Source organism: Phyllobates terribilis, unplaced genomic scaffold (genome assembly GCF_046119375.1).
Source record: "Phyllobates terribilis strain yellow unplaced genomic scaffold, ASM4611937v1 Scaffold_5__5_contigs__length_657084704, whole genome shotgun sequence".
In the NCBI taxonomy this organism is placed as follows: domain Eukaryota; kingdom Metazoa; phylum Chordata; class Amphibia; order Anura; family Dendrobatidae; genus Phyllobates; species Phyllobates terribilis.
Window position 1 is genome coordinate 417,831,349 of NW_027362765.1, and position 25,324 is coordinate 417,856,672.

A 25,324-nucleotide genomic window follows, 5' to 3' on the forward strand; every position below is an offset into this window, starting at 1 on the left:
GCCAATAAGCAGTCAGCATCATGTGTCTGGGTTTGAACCCTTGAGCCTGTGTTTTGTGGTCAGCTTCTCCGTCTCCCGAGCCACAGCAGATAAACCTTTTCTCTGGGTGTTTAGTTTCTGTTATCCTTGCTTTTTAGGGTAGCTTGTTTTCATTTACTCATTCATCTAACCTATCACCTTTTCGTGTCCAGCTTTATATACCTTCCCTCTGCTGGTATTACCTGCTGGTGATAGTCTCATTTGGATTTCCAGCCCTACTGCTGTAGTTTAAGCCAGTCAGTGAAAGACCAGCTAGGGTTTATCTCTCTGCTGATTATGTTCTATATCCTGCACCTATCTTCTGTTTCTTTTTAGGAAGTAGGCAATATATTCTCTAACAGTGAGTACTTAATCCTTTATTTTGTATCTTGTGGTTTGTTTTACTCACTCTGGGATCTCTTTCTATTTCAGCACACTTTCCCTTCTATAGGTATTTCACTCTCTTCTCTGCCCCCCGGTTCCTTAGGAGGAACGTGAAGCGCTCGACGGCCTTTCAAGCAGCATAGGACCGAGTTGCCATCGTCTAGTCTGTGGTTAGGGCTATCTCAGCTCACGCAGGAACCACTAGGGACTGCGGGGTCAGGATCTCTAGTCTATACAGGAACTGTCAGGGTTAGTTGCAGTTTTTAGTGTGTTACTTATTTTCCCTAGTGAGTTGCTACACTATCATAACAGTCAGGTTGTAGAGAAAGAGACAAAATATAATCTATACACTGTAGAAGAAAGTTGTGTAAAATTTCTATTTCTTTTAGAAAACAAAACTTATTGTAACAAAACCAAGGACCTGTGATTGGACACACATTTCCCCTATAATATTATCTGGTCATGTTGAGTCTTCCAGCTCCGGATTGGTTCTCTGCTTTGGCCAATAGCGGGGGTCCCAGGCAGAGATCTCACATTTGTCATACACACGGATAACGCAGGTGTTGTCTTGACTCCCCTTGAATCTTGATTTAAAAAAAATACTGCAAAAATTTCTCCTGAGCATTAAATATTTTATAAAAATCTACAATGGATAACTTACTTGGTGGTAGTGATACAAGTCTTGATGAAGATGTTACTGTTTCCGTAAAGGCTGGAAAACAAGAGAACCATTATATACTACCAGATTAGATTTTGTAGTGGGTCAGTTTCTATTCTAGCAGTTGGCCAGGATTACAAAAAGTTTTTTGCTTTTTTTTCTGAAGTAGCGCCTCTCTTCTTTTTTGGCTGATTCTGGTATTGCAGTGTAGTCGCCATATGTGAATATACTGCAATATGAGATACGACCTATGAAGAAGTTGATCAATTATGAAGCTATCTATACCTAATGTTACATTAGTAAACAATAAAAAAAATTGGAAATATTTATACTAAACTATTTCAAATTTATGAGTGTAAATCACCATATTAGCTTCTTAAAATTCAATACATATGTAGACAATAAAACATACTTCTTCCTGTGACTTCGCCGCCGTCCCGATAACTTTTTCTACTTAGTCCGTCCATTCCATAGTCACCTGAAAGGAGGAAAAAAACATGATTATCAGCAAATGAAGCAAATTAATAACTAGCAGTATAATATTGTTATATACTGCAAAATCAGAACTATCCCGCATTTTATCATGTCATATATTATTTCACCACCAGGGGGAGGCTATTGCTTCTGGTATGTAACTGGCAATGGCTGACATTTCTCCTCTTCACTGATAAAAGTCACAGTAATATTTACGATTTCTATTAATCTTGTATACACTTGTATTCCTAAATCATTAACGTTGGAGTTTCTAGATGAGTTTTGATTTATTTATATGCCTGATATTTTTGCCAAAACTTGATAAAGACCTTCAAAACTTTTGGAGATATTTTAATTGATTTGGCAGCAGAGTTAAAGCTGTCATGGAGTAATCAATCTCTCATACTCAAAATAAGGAAATGACATAAAATGTCATATTAATTGTATATACTAGCAACATAAAATAAAAATATATATTTTAGATAAACATATTAAGACGGTTGTAGCTATAGCAGGTGCAGAAGTCGCCGTCGCACCTGGGCCCTGACACCTGAGAGGCTCACATAAGAAGACACACGGTAGTTGAGGGGTTCTGTTATAGACTCGGACCTTTGTTAACTATTTAACAAAATCTACCCATCTCTTTATTAGACGAATAGATAAAAATAAAGGTTAGAACAGTTCTGCCAAATTGGAGCTCACATAATACTTCCATTAAAAAAATATATAACAACAACATCTTTTTACACCAAGGCCTGTGACGGGGACAAGGAGCATCCTCAACATCTAGAGGAAAGAAGGATTAATCATAATCACAGATGCAGATTCTTTACTGTAATAGCAGTGATACTATGGATTCTTAACTGTACGAGCAGTGAGACTATGGATTCTTTACTGTAATAGCAGTGATACTATAGATTCTTAACTGTACGAGCAGTGAGACTGAGTTCTTTACTGTACAAGCAGTGATACTATGGATTCTTTACTGTAAGAGCAGTGAGACTATGGATTCTTTACTGTAAGAGCAGTGAGACTATGGATTCTTTACTGTACGAGCAGTGAGACTATGAACTCTTTATTGTAAGAGCAGTGAAACTATGGACACGTTACTGTAAGAGCAATGAGACTATGGATTTTTTACTGTAAGATCAGTGAGACTATGAACTCTTTACTGTAAGAGCAGTGAGACTATGGACACGTTACTGTAAGAGCAGTGAGACTATGGATTCTTTACTGTAAGAGCAGTGAGACTATGGACACGTTACTGTACGAGCAGTGAGACTATGGATTCTTTACTGTAAGAGCAGTGAGACTATGGATTCTTTACTGTAAGAGCAGTGAGACTATGGATTCTTTACCGTAAGAGCAGTGAGACTATGAACTCTTTATTGTAAGAGCAGTGAGACTATGGACACGTTACTGTAAGAGCAGTGAGACTATGGATTTTTTACTGCAAGAGCAGTGAGACTATGAACTCTTTATTGTAAGAGCAGTGAGACTATGGACACGTTACTGTAAAAGCAGTGAGACTATGGATTCTTTACTGTAAGAGCAGTGAGACTATGGACTCGATACTGTAAGAGCAGTGAGACTATGGATTCTTTACTGTAAGAGCAGTGAGACTATGGATTCTTTACTGTAAGAGCAGTGAGACTATGGACTCGATACTGTAAGAGCAGTGAAACTATGGATTCTTTACTGTAAGAGCAGTGAGACTATGGTGTTAGAACTCTCCTGTTAGTTTTTTTCTAGTTTGCTGGTCACATGACCTTTTTTGCCTATTTAATCCGGCTCCGCCCTCCTGGCCTTGCTGGACTTCATTGTAATTTCTACTCTTGAGCTAGCTTGGTGCTCTGTTACCTTTCTCAGTCAGTTTTGCTAGGTCTTCTGACCTCTATGTGCTATGTTGTTTGTTTGTCTTATTTCTGCTACAATTTCTGCTAGGAGGTGTCCATCTTTCTCCCAGTCCCTAGTTCTTGTAGGGATCCCTTCCTTACATCTATAGGTCTTCGTTTAGACTAGCCGAGGACTTTAGCGGGTCTGATCGCAGGATCAGGTTCCCCGTTACATCGTAGGGATCCAGCTTAGTTCTATTGTAGGGACAGATCTCCTGTCTTTCCTTAGTGCTTGTAGCAGATCATAACAGTAAGTCCAGCCAAAAAATTTCTCTGAGGAAAGACCTCCAGTTTCCATCATGGTCTCGGTTCAGGATTTGGCTCAACGCTTGCAGGGACTCTCTCTGGAGGTGGCCAAGCTCCAACAACACGTGATTAGCTGTTCTGGAGCACATTTTGTAGAGCCAAAGGTACGTCTGCCTGATCTATTTTTTGGTGAACAAGATTTTTTTTCCTTTAAAAATGCTTGTTTATTGTATTTTCGTTTAAGACCCGGATCCTCTGGTGATGAATCACAGCGCATAGGGTTCATAATGTCACTTTTGCGCAAAGAACCTCAGGGATGGGCCTTTTCTCTCCAACCTAGTGATCCGTGCTTTAGATCAGTGGATAGTTATTTTTTCTGCTTTGGGGTTGTTGTATGATGATCCTGATCGTGTCTCATCTGCTGAGTCTGAATTAAGACGTTTGAGGCAGGGACCAGGTAATGTGGAAAATTATTGTACTCACTTCCGTCGGTGGTCTGCTCAGGTAGGGTGGAACGATTCAGCTTTGAAAAGTTTGTTTCTTGCGGGGCTAGGTGAAAGGGTTAAGGATCTGCTGATTGCTTATCCTTCACCTGGAAACTTGCAGGAGGCAATGCAATTAGCTATACGGGTGGACAGGAGACTGCGTGCAAGGGTTAATGAGAGTAAATCCTCTGCCATGTCAGCTCCGAGTCTTGAGAGGGTCTGTACTGACATTGGAGAGCCGATGGAGATTGGGGCGATGTCACCCCACTCTCAGGAAAAAGACCGCAGATTTTCTGAAGGTTTGTGCTTTTATTGCGGTGGATCTGACCATTTCATTAGGAACTGTGTGCTTCGTGTGAACAAAGAAAAAAAAAAGGTCAGTTACGCCCGTATAGCCTGTTTAAATACTAAGGTTGTACTTCTTTCTGCTACTACCACTGCTCAGGAAGAATTAATTGAATTTCGGGTATTTGTGGATTGTGGTTCTACTCTAAATGTGATTGATGGGGGGTTCTTGGAAAAACTTAAATTAAAACCCAAACCTTTGTCATCCCCTATTGCTGTGGTTTCTGTCGATGGCTCTCCCTTAAAGAGTGTTACTCACAAGGTCTGTGAATTTCCCCTCACTATTAATGGTATTCACCAAGAGAATTTGGATTTGGTATTATTAAATAATTTGCCTTCTCCAGTAGTGTTGGGGTTACCCTGGTTAAAATTGCACAATCCTGTACTGGATTGGTCTACCAATGAAATTAAGTCCTGGAGCCCTAAGTGTTATGACAAGTGTTGTAACGGGCGCATTGCTGCTGTGGATAAAGGGGAATTACCTGTACCTATTCAGGATTTTTGGAAAGTTTTTTTCTGAGAAAGAATCGCAAATTTTGCCTCCCCATAGAGACTATGATTGTACCATTGAATTTGTCCCTGGAGCGACTCTTCCGAAAAGTCGTTTATTTAATCTTACTATTCCGGAGAGAAAGGGTTTGGAGGAATACATACAGACAAGTTTGGCCGCCGGTCACATTAGGCCTTCTAAGTCTCCTGTGGCTGTTGGATTTTTTTTTGTTAAAAAAAAGGACGGCGGTTTACGTCCTTGTCTGGACTTTCGTGAGATTAATAAAATTACTGTACGCAATCCTTACCCACTGCCATTGATTCCTGATTTGTTTAACCAGTTAGTGGGGGCCAAGTGGTTCTCTAAAATTGATCTCCGGGGGGCATACAATTTGTTGCGCATGAAGGAGGGTGATGAATGGAAGACTGCTTTTAACACTCCTGTGGGTCATTTTGAGAATCTGGTGATGCCTTTTGGTCTTACCAATGCTCCAGCATTTTTTTCAGAATCTTATTAATGACATCCTTAGACCTTTGATCGGCAAAAATGTGGTTGTGTATTTGGATGACATTTTGATTTATTCTCCTGATCTGGAGTCTCATTGGCGGAGCGTACGTGAGGTATTACAGTTATTAATGGACAATTCGCTTTTTGCTAAGCTAGAGAAATGTGAGTTCGCTGTACAGAGAATTAGTTTTTTGGGCTACATTATCTCCAGCGAGGGCTTTGAGATGGACCCGGTGAAAGTTCAAGCTGTTCAGGAATGGCCTAGGCCTATTGGTTTGAAATCGATACAGAGGTTTTTGGGTTTCGCCAATTATTACAGAAAATTCATAAAAAAAATTTCTATTATTGTCAAACCACTGACCGATCTCACCAGGAAAGGTGCGAATGCGGTTCAGTGGACTTCTGAGGCCATTGAAGCTTTTGTGTTTCTAAAGGAGAGGTTCAGCTCTGCTCCCATCCTTATGCAGCCTGATGTGACTAAGTCGTTTTTGGTTGAGGTTGATGCTTCTTCGGTGGGGGTCGGTGCTGTTTTGTCTCAGGAAAACAAGGATGGAGTACATCCCTGTGCTTTTTTTTCAAAAAATTTTTCTGAGACTGAACTTAATTACGATATTGGTAATCGGGAATTGCTGGCTATTAAACTCGCATTTGAACACTGGTGTCATCTCTTGGAAGGTGCTGAATTTTCCATTCAGGTTTTCACTGATCATAAAAATCTGATCTATCTTGATGCTGCCAAGCGCCTGAATGCCCGTCAGGCTAGGTGGGCACTTTTATTTTCGCGGTTTAATTTTTCCGTTACTTACATCCCGGGTACCAAGAATGTTAAAGCGGATGCTTTGTCTCGCAGCTTTTCTCCCATGGTCGGTGCTGAGGAGGAGGGGAGCATTTTACAAGAAGGTGTTGTGATTGCTGCTTTGGACTCCGTTTTGGAGGATGAGATTCTTAAAGCTCAGGAGAATGCCCCATCTAACACTCCCCATGGGAGGTTGTTTGTGCCTAGGACCTTTAGGAGAGATTTGTTTGTTGAGTGTCATGAGTCTCGGTTGGCAGGTCATCCAGGAATTTCTGAGACCAAGAGACACTAGTGGGTCGCAGTTTTTGGTGGCCTGGATGGCAGAAGGAAGTCATTAAGTGGGTGCGTCAATGTACTGTGTGTGCTAGATCTAAGTCTTCGCATGCTCCTGCTGCGGGGTTGCTTTGCCCTCTGGAGGTTCCTAGTGCACCTTGGACACATCTGGCTATGGACTTTATTACTGACCTTCCCCCCTCTGAGGGTTTCACGGTCATCTGGGTGGTCGTGGACAGTTTTAGCAAGATGTGTCACTTGGTTCCCTTCATCAAACTGCCTTGCGCTAAGACACTCGCTAAGGCCTTTGTCAAGGAAATTGTCAGACTACATGGTGTTCCTACTGACATTGTTTCTGATAGGGGACCTCAGTTCATGGCTCGTTTTTGGCGTGCCTTTTGTGACAGGTTGGGAGTTCATTTGTCGTTTTCATCCGGATATCATCCTGAGTTTAATGGCCAGACAGAAAGAAAGAACCAGGATGTTGAGCAGTTCTTGCGTTGCTTTGTGGCAGACAATCAAGAGGGGTGGTCTGAGTTTCTGCCACTTGCTGAATTTGCTCTTAACAACCATACATCCTCTTCTGCTGGGTGTTCGCCTTTTTTTTGTTGTTCTGGGAGACATCCGTCTTTTGGGTCATTCTCCAAATTGGTATCGGCTGTGCCTGAGGAGGAGAGTTTTTCCGGTGATTTGGAGAGAGTTTGGACGGATGTGCGTGGTAATCTTCAGGAGGCTAACAAAAAAATCTAAGAGGTACTTTGATAGGAAACGGCAAGAGGTTTCTTTTGCTATTGGTGACATGGTTTGGTTGTCCTCTAAGAATCTGCGATTGAGGATTCCTTCTAAAAAATTGGGTCCCAAGTTTGTAGGGCCCTTTAAGGTGCTTCAGATAGTTAACCAATCTGCTGTTAGGTTGGAGGTTCCTACCTCCTGGAAGATTAATCCGGTGTTTTATGTTTCTCTGTTGAAAAGAGCTGATGTGTCGGATGGTGACGCCTCTGCCACTGTTCCTCCGGTGGTGGAGGACGGGGAATATGAAATTTCCCGCATCCTAAATTCTAGACGGTATAGAGGGAGTTTGCAGTATCTCGTCGCTTGGAAGGGTTTCGGACCCGAGGATAACTCATGGGTGAGGGCGGATGATGTTTCTGCTTCCAGACTTGTCAGAGCGTTTCACAGGAGGTTTCCTGATAAGCCCGGGCCTAGGGGATCCGGAGGATCCTCTTAGAAGAGGGGGTACTGTTAGAACTCTCCTGTTAGTTTTTTTCTAGTTTGCTGGTCACATTCCCTTTTTGGCCTATTTAATCCGGCACTGCCCTCCTGGCCTTGCTGGACTTCATTGTAATTTCTACTCTTGAGCTAGCTTGGTTCTCTGTTACCTTTCTCAGTCAGTTTAGCTTCTTCTTTGGACCTCTATGTTCTATGTTGTTTGTTTGTCTTATTTCTGCTACAATTTCTGCTAGGAGGTGTCCATCTTTCTCCCAGTCCCTAGTTCTTGTAGGGATCCCTTCCTCACATCTATAGGTCTTCGTTCAGACTAGCCGAGGACTTTAGCGGGTCTGATCGCAGGATCAGGTTCCCCGTTACATCGTAGGGATCAAGCTTAGTTCTATTGTAGGGACAGATCTCTTGTCTTTCCTTAGTGCTTGTAGCAGATCATAACATATGGATTCTTTACTGTAAGAGCAGTGAGACTATGGATTCATTGCTGTAAGAGCGGTGAGATTATGGAACTCTCTGCCACATGATGATGTAATGGTTGATTCACTACTAAAATTTGAGAGAGTTCTCGATGGCATTCTTGAAAAATATAATATTAAAAGTTATGGGTACCAGATTCTGTGATGGGGCATTGATCCAGGGAACTAGTTTGATTGCTGTATATGTAGTCAGGAAAGAATTTTTCCTATTTGACGATATTAGTGTCTGCCCCATGGTTTTTTTTTCCTTCCTCTGTATCAACATGTGAGGCTCTAGGTTGAACTCCATAGATTTAAGTCTACCTTCAACCTTAAAAAATATGCAACTATGAAACGCCACATAAATACACATAAATGCACAAAACCTCAAAAACCTCAAAACCTCAAAACGACAAAAAATAGTTAAAACTGAGAAGTATGTAACTAAATCCTCTGTCTCAGGAGGTCAGCCATAACCTCCTCCTCCCCCTTCTTACTGTCCCGTGTTTGGCTGTTAGACAACTGACTGCAGCAGAAGCCTCCCCTCTCTGCCATAGGACAAACAACCATGCAAATTCCAGCAGATGTTGCCCTTGGTTAGGCTCAGGACTCCAGAACCGCAAAGCAACAGTTTTAGCCACTGAGCCACCTCGTTGCTCATGCTAAATTTCAAGAAAGTGGTTGGAAAATACCTTCAAATTGTGAACTCCGCAGAGAAAATTGCCCATAAGTCTCTATAGCACTTTCACAACATGACACATGGTGAATATGCAAATTGTCTCTTCAGAGATGAAGAGGACTTGACCTCTAGTGCCATCTATTGGAAGTATTGGATCCAGTTGGATGAACACGTAGGTGGGCTGTGCTGCTGGAGTAAATCAGTTCTTCAGAGATGATGATGATGATGATGATGATGATGGTGAAAAGGCTTTTTATTCACAATGCATTTCGACGCAGTACCGTGTGGTTTTATTTAAATGTTGCCCTTCTGACGTCTATACACTGCCCCATCCCAGGTCCTAATCCCATTTCTCCTACTCTCCAATCACTTCTCCTTAACAATTTGTCTTTTATTTATGTGGTATCATTTATATGTACAGTTCCTTTCTATCCATTGTCCCCTTTCCCACATTTGCCTGGGTGGCTCCTCTGTTAAATATTCACCCTCTGTCTTCTATTCACTGCCCCATCCTGGTTTTTTATCCCAATTCTCCTACATTGCAATCATTCATCTGTTTACATTTTATCAGTAATAAGGATGGTCCCTTTTTTTTTTTTTTACTTTAATCAATTTGAAATTGCCAGTTGAACTTCCCTCCCCTTCATAATGTCCCCATTGTCCATTTTGGGCCTTTAAAAACCCATCCGTTTTCATGTTTTGCAAATTAGTTTTTTCCACCTGAAAAAACACCGGTACGGCATTAAAACGCGTTGTGAATAAAAAACATTTTCGTCTTCATCATCATCTCTAAAGAATTGATTTACTCCAGCAGCGCAGCCCACCTACGTATTCATCCAACTGGATCCAATATCTCCGGGAGGATTTATCCACCAGCCAGGGGGCAGAAGCTGTTTTTCTTCATGCCTACATAAGAGTTGTGCCTGTCACAACTCCATCAGGTGAGCACTCTCCTCCTACTTCATCTCTCTACTCCATCTCTCCCTCCTACTCCATCAGGTGAGCACTCTCCTACTCTCCCTCCTACTCCATCAGGTGAGCACTCTCCTCCTACTTCTTCTCTCTACTCCATCTCTCCCTCCTACTCCATCAGGTGAGCACTCTCCTACTCTCCCTCCTACTCCATCAGGTGAGCACTCTCCTCCTACTTCTTCTCTCTACTCCATCTCTCCCTCCTACTCCATCAGGTGAGCACTCTCCTCCTACTTCATCTCTGTACTCCATCTCTCCCTCCTGCTCCATCAGGTGAGCACTCTCCTACTCTCCCTCCTACTCCATCAGGTGAGCACTCTCCTCCTACTTCTTCTCTCTACTCCATCTCTCCCTCCTACTCCATCAGGTGAGCACTCTCCTACTCTCCCTCCTACTCCATCAGGTGAGCACTCTCCTCCTACTTCATCTCTCTACTCCATCTCTCCCTCCTACTCCATCAGGTGAGCACTCTCCTACTCTCCCTCCTACTCCATCAGGTGAGCACTCTCCTCCTACTTCATCTCTGTACTCCATCTCTCCCTCCTGCTCCATCAGGTGAGCACTCTCCTACTCTCCCTCCTACTCCATCAGGTGAGCACTCTCCTCCTACTTCTTCTCTCTACTCCATCTCTCCCTCCTACTCCATCAGGTGAGCACTCTCCTACTCTCCCTCCTACTCCATCAGGTGAGCACTCTCCTCCTACTTCTTCTCTCTACTCCATCTCTCCCTCCTACTCCATCAGGTGAGCACTCTCCTCCTACTTCATCTCTGTACTCCATCTCTCCCTCCTGCTCCATCAGGTGAGCACTCTCCTACTCTCCCTCCTACTCCATCAGGTGAGCACTCTCCTCCTACTTCTTCTCTCTACTCCATCTCTCCCTCCTACTCCATCAGGTGAGCACTCTCCTACTCTCCCTCCTACTCCATCAGGTGAGCACTCTCCTCCTACTTCATCTCTCTACTCCATCTCTCCCTCCTACTCCATCAGGTGAGCACTCTCCTACTCTCCTCCTCCACTCTCCTACTCTCCCTCCATAGGGTATCACCCTATTGTGCACTCTGTTCCCCACATTTAGATTTACATATCTATTGGAAACCACAATCCTACAAGTCATTATCAACCCTTTAATGAGTCGTGCAATATGACTTAAGATAAAAGAAAAATCAGAATCTCAATTTGTAGACAGTGTTTCAGGGTATTGCCCCTCATCAGTACAAAGTATGAGATCTGATTTGGCTAGGTAAGAGGCTAAGACTGGGATCTAAGGGGTAAGGTTTCTCCTTGTGGAGAGTGACATGCCAGGTCTGGCACGCCAGTATGAGGAGACTTAAACGCCTTGCATGCTCTTCTGGGAAATGAAATATACATATTGTCTCAACTGGGTCACACAAGTTATTTACCAAGTCAGTTAATATTGGCAACATGTGATTCTAAACTAAGCCCTTTCCAAAAATTGCATTTGACAATGTAATACCAGACCCAGCATGGCCCCATGAAATATTTGGTCCTATGCTTTAAAACTGTTGGATAAGAGGTGGCGGTTGTTTTCCAATCGAAATTCAACTTTTTCACAATTTTGCTAAATGAATTCCCAAATTTTGGGGCTTTATGTATCAAAACTTGTGTTCTCCGTTCTATTTTGTCTTCCTACGATCTTCTAATGTAAAGACAAGTCTTGACAGTTGAGCCTCGTACATACACGGTAAACTATGCGCCCCAGCTTACATGCAACATATTTTAGGAGTGAAGACATTATTAAAATATAGAAAGCGTCCTCAGCCACGTTTCGTGATTATTATAATCTGCACAATATACTCTTCCTGCAGGCGGTATACATGCAAACACATGAGTATATTATTACCATGCAACACCCCTAGTAATTCTGTGCAGACTATAGTCATCTAAATCCATCTAAAGCATAGCTCAGAGCAAAGAAAAACTGAAAGGTGATATTATTCGGGAGGGGAATGGGGTTTTTGTACAAGACATAAGTGACAAATCAAAGCCCTACTTTATGGAAAGTTGTATATCTTCCTGGATTAGCCATGGGTACTGCTATGTAATGGTAATAAAGATGAAGAATGGACATGATCCCTTTAAGTCATATGTTCCTTTCATGTTTAATAAGAGAAAATTAGTACAGAAGTGAAAAGAAGAGCATGTGTCAATCAAATCACCAGCAAACTAAAACAGATGCAGCAGAGCTAAAAAGGTTCTTGACTAACACATGGGATATGTTGCCTGACCACTCATTTCTATGGATTGTCTTATCTGAATCATACATCACGAAGCTCTATGTGATCTTATGGAACACCGAATAAAACACATTATATAACAATAATAAAGATGTCAAACTGTTACATTGTAACATTATCTTTTTGTTTCCATGCCGGCTTGGACTGGCCCACTGGAAAACCGGAGAATCCTCCGGTGGGCCCTGACTTCTTCATCAGGGGTTTCCATAGCGGTAACAGCCGCTACAGGGCCCTTGAGTCGGGGAGAACCCTTGCACCACCATCTGGATCTAAACAGTATCTTATTGATCATGTGATAACCAATCGAATCAGCAAGAGGGCCAAATCCTAACATTGTATATCTTATGGCTTAACCATAAGACACAGTGTCTGACTAAAATTAGCCCTGGTCTGAAAAACCCCTTTAATGATAATGAATTGGTTTTGCATAGATGAAAGGTGGGCCTTCAGAATCAAGTCCCCTGGTGGGCCCAATGTTGCTCAGTCTGACACTGTTTGCATGAGGTGCAAAAAAAAAAATACAATAAATATGTTAAATAAATAAAGACCGAAAAGCCATGGCCGAAAGCCAGAAATAAATTAATCCTAATGGGCAAAAATAGCATAAGGAACCCATAGAAAAAATGTAGAGAATCACGATAAAATATATAAACTTTATTTAATACCATTAAAAAAATAAATATTTATGAACGCATATGATGTAAAGCCAAAATACACAGACATATGAGAAAAATGATGGGTGAGCCAGAGAGACAAAAGCATGTATATCTCTAATATGCAGACAAAAATTATATAAATACAGGGCAAAGGAATAAAAAAAGGAATACATACAATAATATTACAAAATACAATATTAAGGCACAATAAAGGAGTAAGAAGTACAAGTCACTGTGGACCAATGAGAATGACTTTAATAAAGTGCAAATTCCATAGGTGCTTGAAATATTATTACAGCAGTGGCTCACCCACCATCTACCCGACGCGCGTTTCGCAACTGCTTCATCCGGGGTGAATATGTTCCTAGGGAAGCTAGGAAAATCAATACTTGTAACCTCTCTCCACTTTATCTGACTTTATCTGATCTTTCATAAATAATGTTCCTTTTATATAATAATAAAATACTTATATTGTTATTTAGTATTTATTATTAGTAATGTATTTTTTTTTAGATTGAATTTGCGGCCGTCCTCAAGGATGTATACATGGGAGTCAGGAAACCTTCTGCATAACTGTGAAGTATTACAATGACTTTACATTTTGCAATTTCCTAAATATTGGAAAAAAAACTCTCAATGTATTCAGAAGTCCTAAAAGATGGAAATGTGAAGTTTTGAAAACAAAATCTCCATTTTCTTAATCCTCTAATATTCATTGAGACATGCTACTACCAATGATCCTAAATAATGCCGTTAAAACCTAGTTTAGCAGTAATTAGCCATAATTATATCCCTGTCATTCAGCTATATGACACAAGATGCTCTATTTTCCATCATGCACAGTACCTGATGGGGACATTTCCTACAGGTGTGAAAGAGGAAATGTGGTCAAACTTTGTCAGAGGCTTAACCTGAAGCTCCTGGCTGTCAATGTAAAATTTGCATTAACCCCCCTTCAATTACCATGTGCCATTTATAATACTAGTATCTTCTTATGTGGTACTCAAGTGGCAGGTACAGGGTGCGACTACATGTGCACCCTCTAATCTTATCACATATGAAAAGAAGGCTGCGGTGTTGTTGTGTCCTATTTAGTCAGTATTAATGCTATTTAAAGGGAATGTCCACCTACTGGATCACCCCCTAAATTAATGGGTCTAAGGAGGTGTAAAAAAAAAATAAAAAAGTGATTCTTCCAGCTTCGCGCTGGTTGGCTGCAGCACTCATATTGCGCCTAGTGATGAGTGAGTATGTTCGGTTAACTCTTTCGCCGAGTATGCTCGGACGAGCACCGAGTATTTACAGCTGCTCGGTGATATGTTTGAATCACTCCCGTGTGCATGATTTGCAACTGTTTGACAGCTTTAATACATGTGAGGAATGCGAAAGAAACAAGCATCCCTCACATGTATTAAAGCTGTCAAACAGTCGCAAATCATGCACACGGGAGTGATTCAACCATATCACCGAGTACGCTGAAGATACTCGGTACTCGCACGAGCATACTCACCGAAAGGCCGAACATTCTCGCTCATCACTAGTTGCGCCTCATCAGATGCTGATCCCAGCAATATTTTTTTTTTTGTCTCTCCTCCTCTCCTCCCTGGGCTCATTAATAAGGAATTGTCCATTAGTGAATAACCCAATTAAAGGGATACTGAGCTTAAAAAATGCACAAAAAATGTACAAATCCCAGACCCGGTGTTCCTTTTATTCTATTCTGTCTCACATTAAAATGAAAAGAGAGAAAGCTATAAAGAACTACTCTGCTTATTTAAGGAGCTCAGCCATGTCTCCTTCATTGTCTAACCCTTCTGTGTGTGACAGTTACACAGCTGACTCCAGCAGGAGCCTCCCCCCTCTGCCCTGACCACGCCTCATTTCCAGAGAGGTGGGGTTTAAACCAGCCAATGACTGATGATGAAACTGATAAGCAGGAGATTAACCTCTCTGCACTCAGTAGGATTTTTATCAGGCTGGCTGTCATAGGATGATGCAGATAATGCCGCCGACTAATAAACTATATTTTTGGTTTAATCTAATCATTCGTTTCCAGGTTTAGCTTTCATTTAAATAAGTTTTATAAAATACATTCATGTAGAGTTTGGCATTGTGATTAAGAATGTCTTCCTAATGGTTTCATCACACTATGCTCATTGGTAGGGGGTCCATAACAAATCCCATGTGATCTGTTGGTGAGAGTTTGTACCTAAACCCATTCATGTTAGGTATCTGACATGTGTGACCCCCTGAACATCTGGGCTGGGACTACATAATAGTTAAGGCTTCTACAATTTTAGGAAAAAAAATCCAAGGGGTAACGTTTTTCCTTGTGGAGAGTGACATGCCAAGACTGGCATGCCAATGTTAGGAGACTTTTAAGCCTTACAATGCTCCTCTGGGAAATTAAATATGAAAATTGCCTCTTCGGAGAGGAAGAGGACTAGAACTCTAGTAATTTTATGGATTTAGGTTTCTTTTTTTAAATTAGGTGTCTCTCTTATTCCGACATTAGCCGGCTTGACAGCTTTGCAGGCACAGCCATGTATAAACCCACAAATATGTGGCGTGTGTAAGCAGTACATCCCCATCAGTTATTGCTCTGACTCGAGGATCATGTATTGCCTCAAACAGTAACATTTCTGTATTTTATATAAAAAATCGTTCCACTTAGTCTTTAAATCTAATATCCTGCGCCTGATTATTATTATTATAAAATATCTCTACAGCAGGCGTAGCTCAGGTTTTCAGGTACATAGCTAGCTCCAAATCCTCTTCATAGGAATCATTAAGTAAATTTTTGGTAACTTTCAGCTGATACTATAGGAGTATAAGACTACGTGAAAACAGAGTTTTTTCTGGTAGTCAAAAACAATAAATTTTGTAGTGGAAATGCTCATTCTTTGGAGTTTTTGGTTTCCTGAAGTGGTTTCGAAGAGTTTTTAATTCTTTTTTTAGAGAGTTTTTTTCTCTCCAGTTTTTGGACAGTGCCTGGTTTGGATTCCATCAGGCGCTGCGTCAAAAAAGTGATATGTACTTTTTTTTTTCCCACCACGTGTTTTTTAAAAAACTGAAGTGAAAAAAAAAAAGGATTTCTGAATAAACGAACAAAAGAATTGAACAGGAAGAATCTTTCGAGTGTTTTTTGAGCAATTTTTTTTTTAGGAGAAAACCTGCCCCAAAAAAACTCCTAAAGAAGTCCATGTACACAAACCCTCAGAGATTATTACTAAGTTCAATGAATGCAGCGATCTCATCACCTCCTCCTTATGGAAGCTACAAGAAGTCGGAATTAGTGATGAGCGAGCGTGTTCTGTTAACCCTTTCGCATGCTCGGGTGCTCGCCGAGTATCTTCAGCATGCTCGGGTGTTATGTTTGAGTCGCGTTCTGTGCATGATTTGCGACTGTTTGACAACTTTAATACATGTGAGGAATACCTAAGAAACAGGCATTCCTTACATATGTTAAAGCTGTCAAACAGTTGCAAATCATGCACACAGCACGACGCAAACATAACACCCAAGCACGCTGAAGATACTCGGAAAACACCCGAGCATGCTCGTATATATGGAGTAACGTGCATGCTCGCTCATCACTAGTCAGAATCTTATCACTTAACTCCAAAGACGACCTGTCACCAGGTCTAGAGTGACTGGCTTAGCTCCTATTATATTCCTCCTGCTCCTTTGAGTACTCCTTTTTTCTTCAATCTTACATATGGTTCCAAAGGTATGGGCTTTTTTATTAAGTGGGCTTAATATACTAAGTTTTTGGGTTTCTTTTACCAAGTGGATCCTCAGGGGCGTATCTATAGGCTGCTCAGGGGAGGAGTGTAAATAAAATAAGGAAAAATTCGGATACTTTTCACCTGGCGATTTGTACTCTTTAATGGCAATTCTAGGAGTTTCGTATCAGGAAAAGATATTGAATCAGCACTTAATTTGGACCTATTTAGTTAAAAATCCCGAAAGTAATGTTTGTTTATGGGCATTCACGAGTGGTGAGAGTTTTTCTATTTGGAAATGATGATCATTTTCAGAACATTACTCAATAAATTACGTTATTACAGATAAGTAAATATGTGAGATTGTCCATCCTTATAATTGTCATTGTACAATCATTTCCATAATGCACCCTATAATATAACATACTACACAATATACCAGTGTTCCGTGAGCCACAGTCTAATTCTCTCCACATTCCTATCGCCCTTCCCTCCAGCAATATTTTAGCATCAGGAATGTATTTTGATTTTATTTGTGCTTCTTAATTATTATTATTTTTTAATAGTATTGGAATCAGCTCATGTGTGTAATATCCGAGCAAGCGCCCACTGGTTTACTGGAATGTGGTGGGATAGGATGATCTAGATTGCAGGACGCATGTGACGTACTGAAATCCAGCACCCTGTAGGGTGAAAATATTGTGATAATCACCAAATTTAATTATTACTTTTTTTTACATACAAACCTTATTAAATCTGGTCATAGTGTGCTTGGTCTGAATGTACAACACACTGGTAAAAGGTGGCACACACATAGTTCCCCATCACAGTGAGGCAGATTGTGTGGAGAACCAAAAAATTTCAAATTAATCGAAGCATGATACATTGCATGCAATACCCTTAATGACCTGCAATTGTGGAGGCGCTGTTGTTCTAGTCTATCAGAATGTAGCTAGTGTCTTTCATCCTCATATCTGAAACATACAACAGCTGATTTTATTATATTTTCTATAAAAAAAAAGTCCATGACAAAATTAAACAGGACCCGTCAGTTGCCAATAACATGTTATTGCTTTATCTGGTATAAATGCTGCTCTTCTCCTGAATTAGGCTTTTTTTTGTTGTTCCTGTGCCTCTCCATTTCTGAGACTTCCCTGTATGTAAAACTAGTCTGTTAACCAATGGGGTGTAGTCCTCAACAAGACTCCCATAAAGAAGAATCCCGGACCACACCCCCTTGGCTATCAAGAACAAATCGGCATGCAAGGAATAAGGGGTCATATCTCAGGAACAGAGAGGCACAGGAACAAAAGAAAAACAATGCTGGATTCAGGAGAAAAGTGGCATTTTGACAAGGTTAAAAAAATTACACAAAAATTGTAACAAGTGATTTGTCCTCTTTGAATTCAAAGTATGATGTCTCTAAGAATAGAAGTGATGCCTGTATGAAATTCTAAGAGTGATATCTTTACTTTTTTATTATAGAAAAACCATTGACAAGCTGCAACCCACATCACAACCACTAGGAGGATATAAATAGACACAAATAGTATAAACATCTCCCGGCAGAATATCGTAAAATCAGAATTATTTTTATTTTTTTTTTTTTACAACTGGTCATTTTGGACCACTAATCTTAGGATCTGTTGAGTCAAGAGGAAAGATAAAAAGAATATGTCAGTGAATATGAATAGCGGTACCAGAGCGCCAATAACAGGGCAAAATAGACACCTGATGAAGGTGGCTGTGTCCACCGAAACGCGTTGTGTGTATATTAATAAACCAGTCCTTTTAATATTTTTGCCCTGTTATTGGCGCTCTGGTACCGCTATTCATATTCACTGATTGTCCCTTTCCCCCTGTTGGGGTGCGGTAGAGCTGCCTTTAATTTATTGTTCTTTCACCTGTGGGAGGAATTTAATTAGAATCACTACCCAGGTTTTCCAAGCTGCGCTGCCCTAACCCCTCCGGAGCGCTGCCTGGGGTGTTGGTGAAGCTGGGCGTCTATCTCGGCGTTACATGCAACTAACCTGACCACGTGATCCACCACCGAGAGATCAGGATCTGTGAACGCCGCTGGAATTAGATGACAGCCACCAACAGAGCGGAGCTTGTGGAGCTTTACACTGGGGTTGTGCAGAGGTGCACAACTTCATAAGGTTAGTAGCCATCCTCACACCCCTCTAACAATTGCAATACTGAGTCACCCATTGCGCCTTGTTCTCTCCTCTCTTTACAAAAAGAATATGTCGTCACTGTTCCTACTACTCTACTGGACAGTATGATATTATATATTCCTTTAATATTTATAATGTGGTATTGGAATATTATTTTAAATTTTTCCAGTAAAGGACCTCATTCTGATGGGTTTAACAGTCTGCATTCTGTATCCCGATGGCTTGATGCTACCAAGATAAGGGTGGAGAAGACCCTGGTGGACCTATCTAGGCTTGCACAAGATCGATCGTTCTACAGAATGTTCATCCATCAAGTCATCATGACTCGAGATCGAGCTGAAGGCCATTAATTATAATAATTCTGGATCCCATAGTTCAGAAGATCTGTGAATGCTACAGTATGTGTGTTACACCTAGAAGTGAGATGCTCCTGAATTAGGCATTGGAGGTAACTGAACCTACTACGATCCCGGGAGAGGACACATCACGGCTAAATCCCTGCAGACATCGTCATTTTGTGTTCATATCTCCAAACCTAATCTGTTTCTGGGATGAAGCAGAAGACTCACTGTATCCTCATGTAGAATGTGGTTTTTGATGAGCGACATAACGACTCAAACTTTTCGCACGTCTCACAAATCACAAGTTGAGAAATCTAGAAAATACTCGTCTCGGTCTGAACTCTATGCGGCTTTATGAGGACTTTCTTCATCTAAGCAAATAAGTATGAAAAAGAAATCTTTCAATGACCAAGAACATCTCCAGAATATTTAGCAGCTATTTTCGGACAATGGTGTGAAGGGGGAACTTTTTAAAGTTATGAATATAACATGATATAGTCATTACTGTGTTTTTTTTCTGTTCTGACCCCTTGGTGTGATGGGTCCCCTTTCTGTAGGACACTAAGCTAAGACTGTTGGGGAGACCAAAGCATAAATGAAGTGTTCAAGAGCATTTTCTTAAAGGGTTATTCTCAATTTGCCTCCAGACTTCTCGGTGCGCTTCTAATTGATTGACAGTTCGGACAAGTAGAGTGGTTGTGCCACGGATCCAAACTGTTCCATATCTGATGCTGCAATCAATAATCCAGCGGCAATCTTCAGTGCAGCGCTTACAAGTTCTATACTAAAGAGCTTGCAAGTGCTGAACTCCTTGACTTGGAGACTGACCGCTGCTTATAGACTGCAGAGGTGGCTGATAACTTAGGCAACAAGTAGCAAATAATATTAAAAATCTCTCCATTTATTGAGAGAGGAGATGATTTTTAACAACAGGTACATTGCAAAATTGCCTGTTTTCATAAGCACTTTGCAATTGCATCCATTTATGAAGATGAGACAACCCCTTTAAGTAGCTGGCCCATCATACTGCCCTTATGTTTGGCTAACAGGATCCAACATACTATATAAAGACATATACAAATGAGTTATATAATGTACACATCTTCTTTCAAAGCCATTTTAAAGTCAATGCGCATCCTTAAACACTGTCATTTGTAGGTTCTACATTGTTTGGCAATTATTTTTATCATATCTTTATAGAGAATTTTTTTTTCCAGTTCTCTACACAGATCTAAAATAAAATTATTAAATTCTGGCTGTCTGCAGTCACCACTAGAGGGAGCCCAGCAGCTGACTGCATACTGTTTTGAATAAATGTATGTACTAAGCTCTTTAGCACCCCCTAGTGATAACTAAAAGAAACCAGCATGACATGTTTAAATTTGAATATGAAGAAATGAATGTGCACAGACCTTTAGCTACATTTAGATGGAGAAATGGTTTATGGTGAAGATTCATGTAAATCCTGATCTTTACTTTTTGATTGAGCTACTGTTAGTCAGGATTGTGCACGGGGCATATAATAAACCCAAATAATGAATATCGTACGTAACTAAGTAGTAATAAGAGTCTGCAATAGATATTTACTTACTATATCAGATATAACTGCGAGATCAGTGGTAATAGATGAGAAAAAAAGAGGGTCTGTCACCAGATTTCACAATATCAGCTACACACATTCTAAAATAGACTTACAAGACCTGATGATGCTGTTGTACTTACTTTGGAAATCCATGTCAAACTGGTTGTATACAGATATGTTAACAAAGAGGGTTTTTGTACAGGGATTTTTAAGTGGATCCACTTCAAAAATCCACATCAAAGAGTATTCAAGGACTATCTGGAGTGATTTTGATGTGAATTTTTAAGCGAATCTAAATAAAAAAAACTTTGTGTTAACATAGTGGAATTTGATGTACGTCTTTTTTTCACCTGTACTTATTATGTAACATATCATAATTCGTTTTGAAAGTTTTAATATCAGGTAGGAAAACTTTCAATAAAAGGAACACATCAGCCTCATCATATCTCTACATCTATTTAAGAATGTATGAAGTTAATATTGTGAAATCTGGTGAGAGATCCTCTTGATGTGATACTGATCAGTTTAGAGTCGGTTATGTTCTCATGCTGATAATTAATGGCTTGCTCATTGCATCCACGTTACATAATTCAAGGTCGTAGCTAGGCTTTCTTGTAGCAGAGGTCAAGAATTCAGTTCACTGACCCATTTCCTTATCTAAAGCACAGTGGCGAGTCTCTTCCCCCCAGCATCCAACCACTGGGGCACATGCTCCATCATCGTACCCTCTCCAAACTATGCTCCAGCATACCTCCTCAAACTATGCTCTATATTCCTACCTACTCCAATTTATGCTCCAGCATACCCTCTCCAAACTATGCCTTAGCATACTCCCTCAAACTATGCTGCATTGTCCTACCTTCTCCAAACTATGCTACAGCATACCCCTTCCAAACTATGCTCCATTGTCCTACCTTCTCCAAACTATGCTACAGCATACCCCTTCCAAACTATGCTCCATTGTCCTATCCTCTCCAAACCATACTCCATAGTCCCACCTTTTCCAAACTATGCTATAGCATACCCTCTCCAAATTGTGCTCTATTATCCTACCTTCTCTAAACTATGCTCTATCATCCTTCTATCTCCAAACGATGATGCAGCATACCGTCCACATTATGCTCCAGCATACCCTCTCCAAACAATGCTCCAGCATACCCTCTCCAAATGATGCTCCATCTTTCTATCCTCTACAAACCATACTCCATTGTCCCACTCTCTCCAAACGATGCTCCAGCACACCCTCTCCAAATTGTGCTCTATTGTCCTACCTTCTCCAAACTATGCTCTATCATCCTTCCATTTCCAAACGATGCTCCAGCATTCTCTCTCCAAACGATGCTGCAGCATACCCTCTCCAAACTATGCTCCAACATACCCTCTCCAAACTATGCTCCAACATACCCTCTCCAAACTATGCTCCAACATACCCTCTCCAAACTATGCTCCAACATATCCTCTCCAAACTATGCTCCAACATACCCTCTCCAAACTATGCTCCAACATACCCTCTCCAAACTATGCTCCAACATACCCTCTCCAAACTATGCTCCAACATACCCTCTCCAAACTATGCTCCAACATACCCTTTCCAAACTATGCTCCAGCATACACTCTACAAACAAAGCTCTGCCATAACGCATGAAATTTGCACCTATTGATGTCCTTTTTCTCACTTCCCATTGATATACATCTGGATGCACCAGCCTCTCCAGTGCTACCGACCCTTTATGAATAACTAATACATTTTTCGCTCACATTGTTCCCATATACATTATGATCATAAGTCCGTCAGAAAGTCATGAAACAAGAACAGCCTAGCAATAATCCCTCCGTCATAACAAACCGCAGCAGTTCTAAAGTCCAGAGTCACTGACTCACTCCCTTTGATAACACCACTTTGGTAAATAGGCAAGAATCCAGACAGGGATACAAAAAGATAAAAGTGGAAGAAGTGCACTTAGTGAAGCTGTTAGGAGTAGTAATAGGACAAGTGCATGCAGTCACCACAATAAGACTTCAGCAGTCTCCGGACTAGTGGTATCATATCCAATGATTGGAGCCATTGACGTCCAGTTTGTCTTATGCAATGGACATGATGGTAAGTTGCCTCTAAGATTCATGATATCTATGTTTATGTCAATGCATATAAATTCCCAATATAATTCCAATCTGTAGTATCCAGGACACATACCTTGTGTGTTAAGATGACAGAAGAACCTCTGGAAACAGCTGAGGCCAAATTACTGTCTGCCTCCCCAAAACTTTTCCTTTTTATAAGTGTTTGCCCTCCTACACTCGGTTACCCGTCCTCTGAGGTGTGTTGGGGCTGACTGATGCTTCAAGAATGTTCACTTTTTCTCTTATTCAATCTGTGTATCCCATTCTCCCTGGCCCCTTCACTTTCAGGCAAGTCCTGACAAAGGTGTGGCATGGTTTAAGGTTTTTTTTTGTCCCACCCTTCGACTCAGCCCAATAATCTGTAAGAGAAGAGAGAGAAAAAAAAATCTTTGCCTTCGGGATGTAAACTCTGAGCGAAGCTACACCTGCCTGTGATTCAAGGTTCAGTAAATGGAGAACGAAGAAAAGAAATATTATACTTGGAAAATGAGATCTTTCCGTGTCAGGATCCTCAAGTGTAATAATTGGATTCCACGCGTTTACTGGAAATCACATATTACCTGCAACACTATGAGGGTAATGGCAAAGAGGAGCATGGTAGGGGTTATAGCCATCTGTAATATTATCTGACCCCAAGAAACATTGTATCTACTTGTACTTAATATTCAAGATGTTCCCTGGGACCTATAGATAAATATGAGATGAATGATATGAAGACTGCAGACATCGCTAATACATTTTTATTCTATCTACCAAAGAATACGGCAGCCTCTGTAAGAGCTAAGATGTGCAAACTCTGAGAATGTGAAATGTAAACTCCATTACTGCTACACAGCATACACTTATTAAATGGATGTATTTATTGCACACATTGGCCAATTCATGTGTGCCCACCAGCCACAACAAGCTTCCTTCCTTTGATGAGAACCTGACCAATGATGCCAGATAGGCCACATCCTGGGCCAAAAGCCTACAAATTTAGAGGGTAGGAAGAAGCCAATTCTAATTAAAAACAGCCTTAGAATATCTATCTCTCTATTTATCTATCTATCTATCTATCTATCTATCTATCTATCTATCTATAGCTATGTATCTATCTATCTATCTATCTTTCTATTTATCTATCTATCTATCTATCTACCTATCTATCTATCTTTTATCTATCCATCTATCTATCTATCTATCTATCTATCATCTATCTATTGTCTATATATCCATATGTCTATTATCTATCTTTTTATCTATCTACTGTATCTATCTATCTATCTATCTATCTATCTATCCATATCTATCTACCTTTCTACCTTATCTATCTATCTATCTATTGTCTATCTATCCATATGTTTATTATCTATCTTTTTATCTATCTATCTATCTATCTATCTATCTATCGTCTATCTATCCATATGTTTATTATCTATCTTTTAATCTATCTATCTATCTATCTATCTATCTATCTATATTATCTATCTATCTATCTATCTATCTATCCCATATCTATCTATCTATCTATCTATCTATCTATATTATCTATCTATCTATCTATCTATCTATCTATCTATCTATCTATCTATCTATCGCTATGTATCTATCTATCTATCTATCTATCTATTGTCTATCTATCCATATGTTTATTATCTATCTTTTTATCTATCTATCTATCTATCTATCTATCTAAAAAGTCAAAATGAAATACAGCACTAGCAAAACTATGTGTGGGTGCAAAGCTTCCCAGGCAAAGCCTAATTCTATAGATATGTATATAAAAGGGGATAGCAGCACTCCAATTCAAAAAAAAAAATGATGGTGTTTATTCGCCCAACATGGCAACGTTTCGGTACATGTGCAAACCTTTCTCAAGCTTGTTGCTATCCCTTTTTTTATACACTATCAATTTTTCTATCTATCTGTTTATCTATTTCTATTATTTGTCTAATTTGTTTATCTGTACATCTACTTATTTATTTATTTATCTATTTAATCTATCATCTGTTTATCTAATATATCATCTATCTATCTGTCTATCTATCCTATATCTCTGTATGATATGAGATAAATATAGGTGATAAGTAGAAATGAATAATGAGATGAAGATAGAGATGAATTGTAGACAGACTATATTGATAAATAGATAGATAGATAGATAGATAGATATAGATAGATAGATAGATAGATATAGATAGATAGATATGAGATAGATAGATAGATAATATAGATAAATAGATAGATAATATAGATAGATAGACAGACAGATATGGGATAGATAGATAGATAGATGATGGATAGATAGATAGATAGATAATATAGATAAATAGATAGATAAAAAGATGTAATAAGAAAGCTGACCAGCACATCCTAGGTGTGAACAGGTGCTAGCTGCAGAAACTGCACAATATATATAAAAAGAAAGCGCAGCAGCACTCCATTATGGCCAAGATACATAAAGACAATAAAAACATTTTATCTAAACTGTATTATTACTCAGTAAGCTTTACTTACAAAAAATGGAGGTTCTTAGCGCATAAATTGGACAATTCATGTGTGCCCATCAACCGCTGCAAGGT

The 25,324-nt window shown here is 40.1% G+C and overlaps 2 protein-coding genes across 4 annotated transcripts in view; one reads left to right on the top strand and one right to left on the bottom strand.

The window, feature by feature from the left end:
- COL17A1 (collagen type XVII alpha 1 chain) overlaps positions 1–23,054 on the bottom strand; it is a 61,423-nt gene extending 38,369 nt beyond the window's left edge. For both annotated transcript variants that reach the window (XM_073685190.1, XM_073685189.1), the window contains exons 1-3: positions 22,834–23,054; positions 1,473–1,538; positions 1,064–1,114 (exon numbers count right to left, since the gene is read on the bottom strand). In XM_073685190.1, the coding sequence (XP_073541291.1) occupies positions 1,064–1,114; positions 1,473–1,527 (106 nt within the window). In that variant the 5' untranslated portion in view covers positions 1,528–1,538; positions 22,834–23,054. The remainder of the gene's footprint in view (positions 1–1,063; positions 1,115–1,472; positions 1,539–22,833) is intronic.
- The window catches only part of SFR1 (SWI5 dependent homologous recombination repair protein 1), a 147,815-nt gene continuing 145,060 nt past the window's right edge, over positions 22,570–25,324 (top strand). The window contains exon 1 of one of the 2 annotated variants that reach the window (XM_073685193.1): positions 22,570–22,740. The gene's annotated coding sequence lies outside the window, so the exon portion shown is untranslated. The remainder of the gene's footprint in view (positions 22,741–25,324) is intronic. The other variant, XM_073685192.1, reaches the window with a different exon arrangement.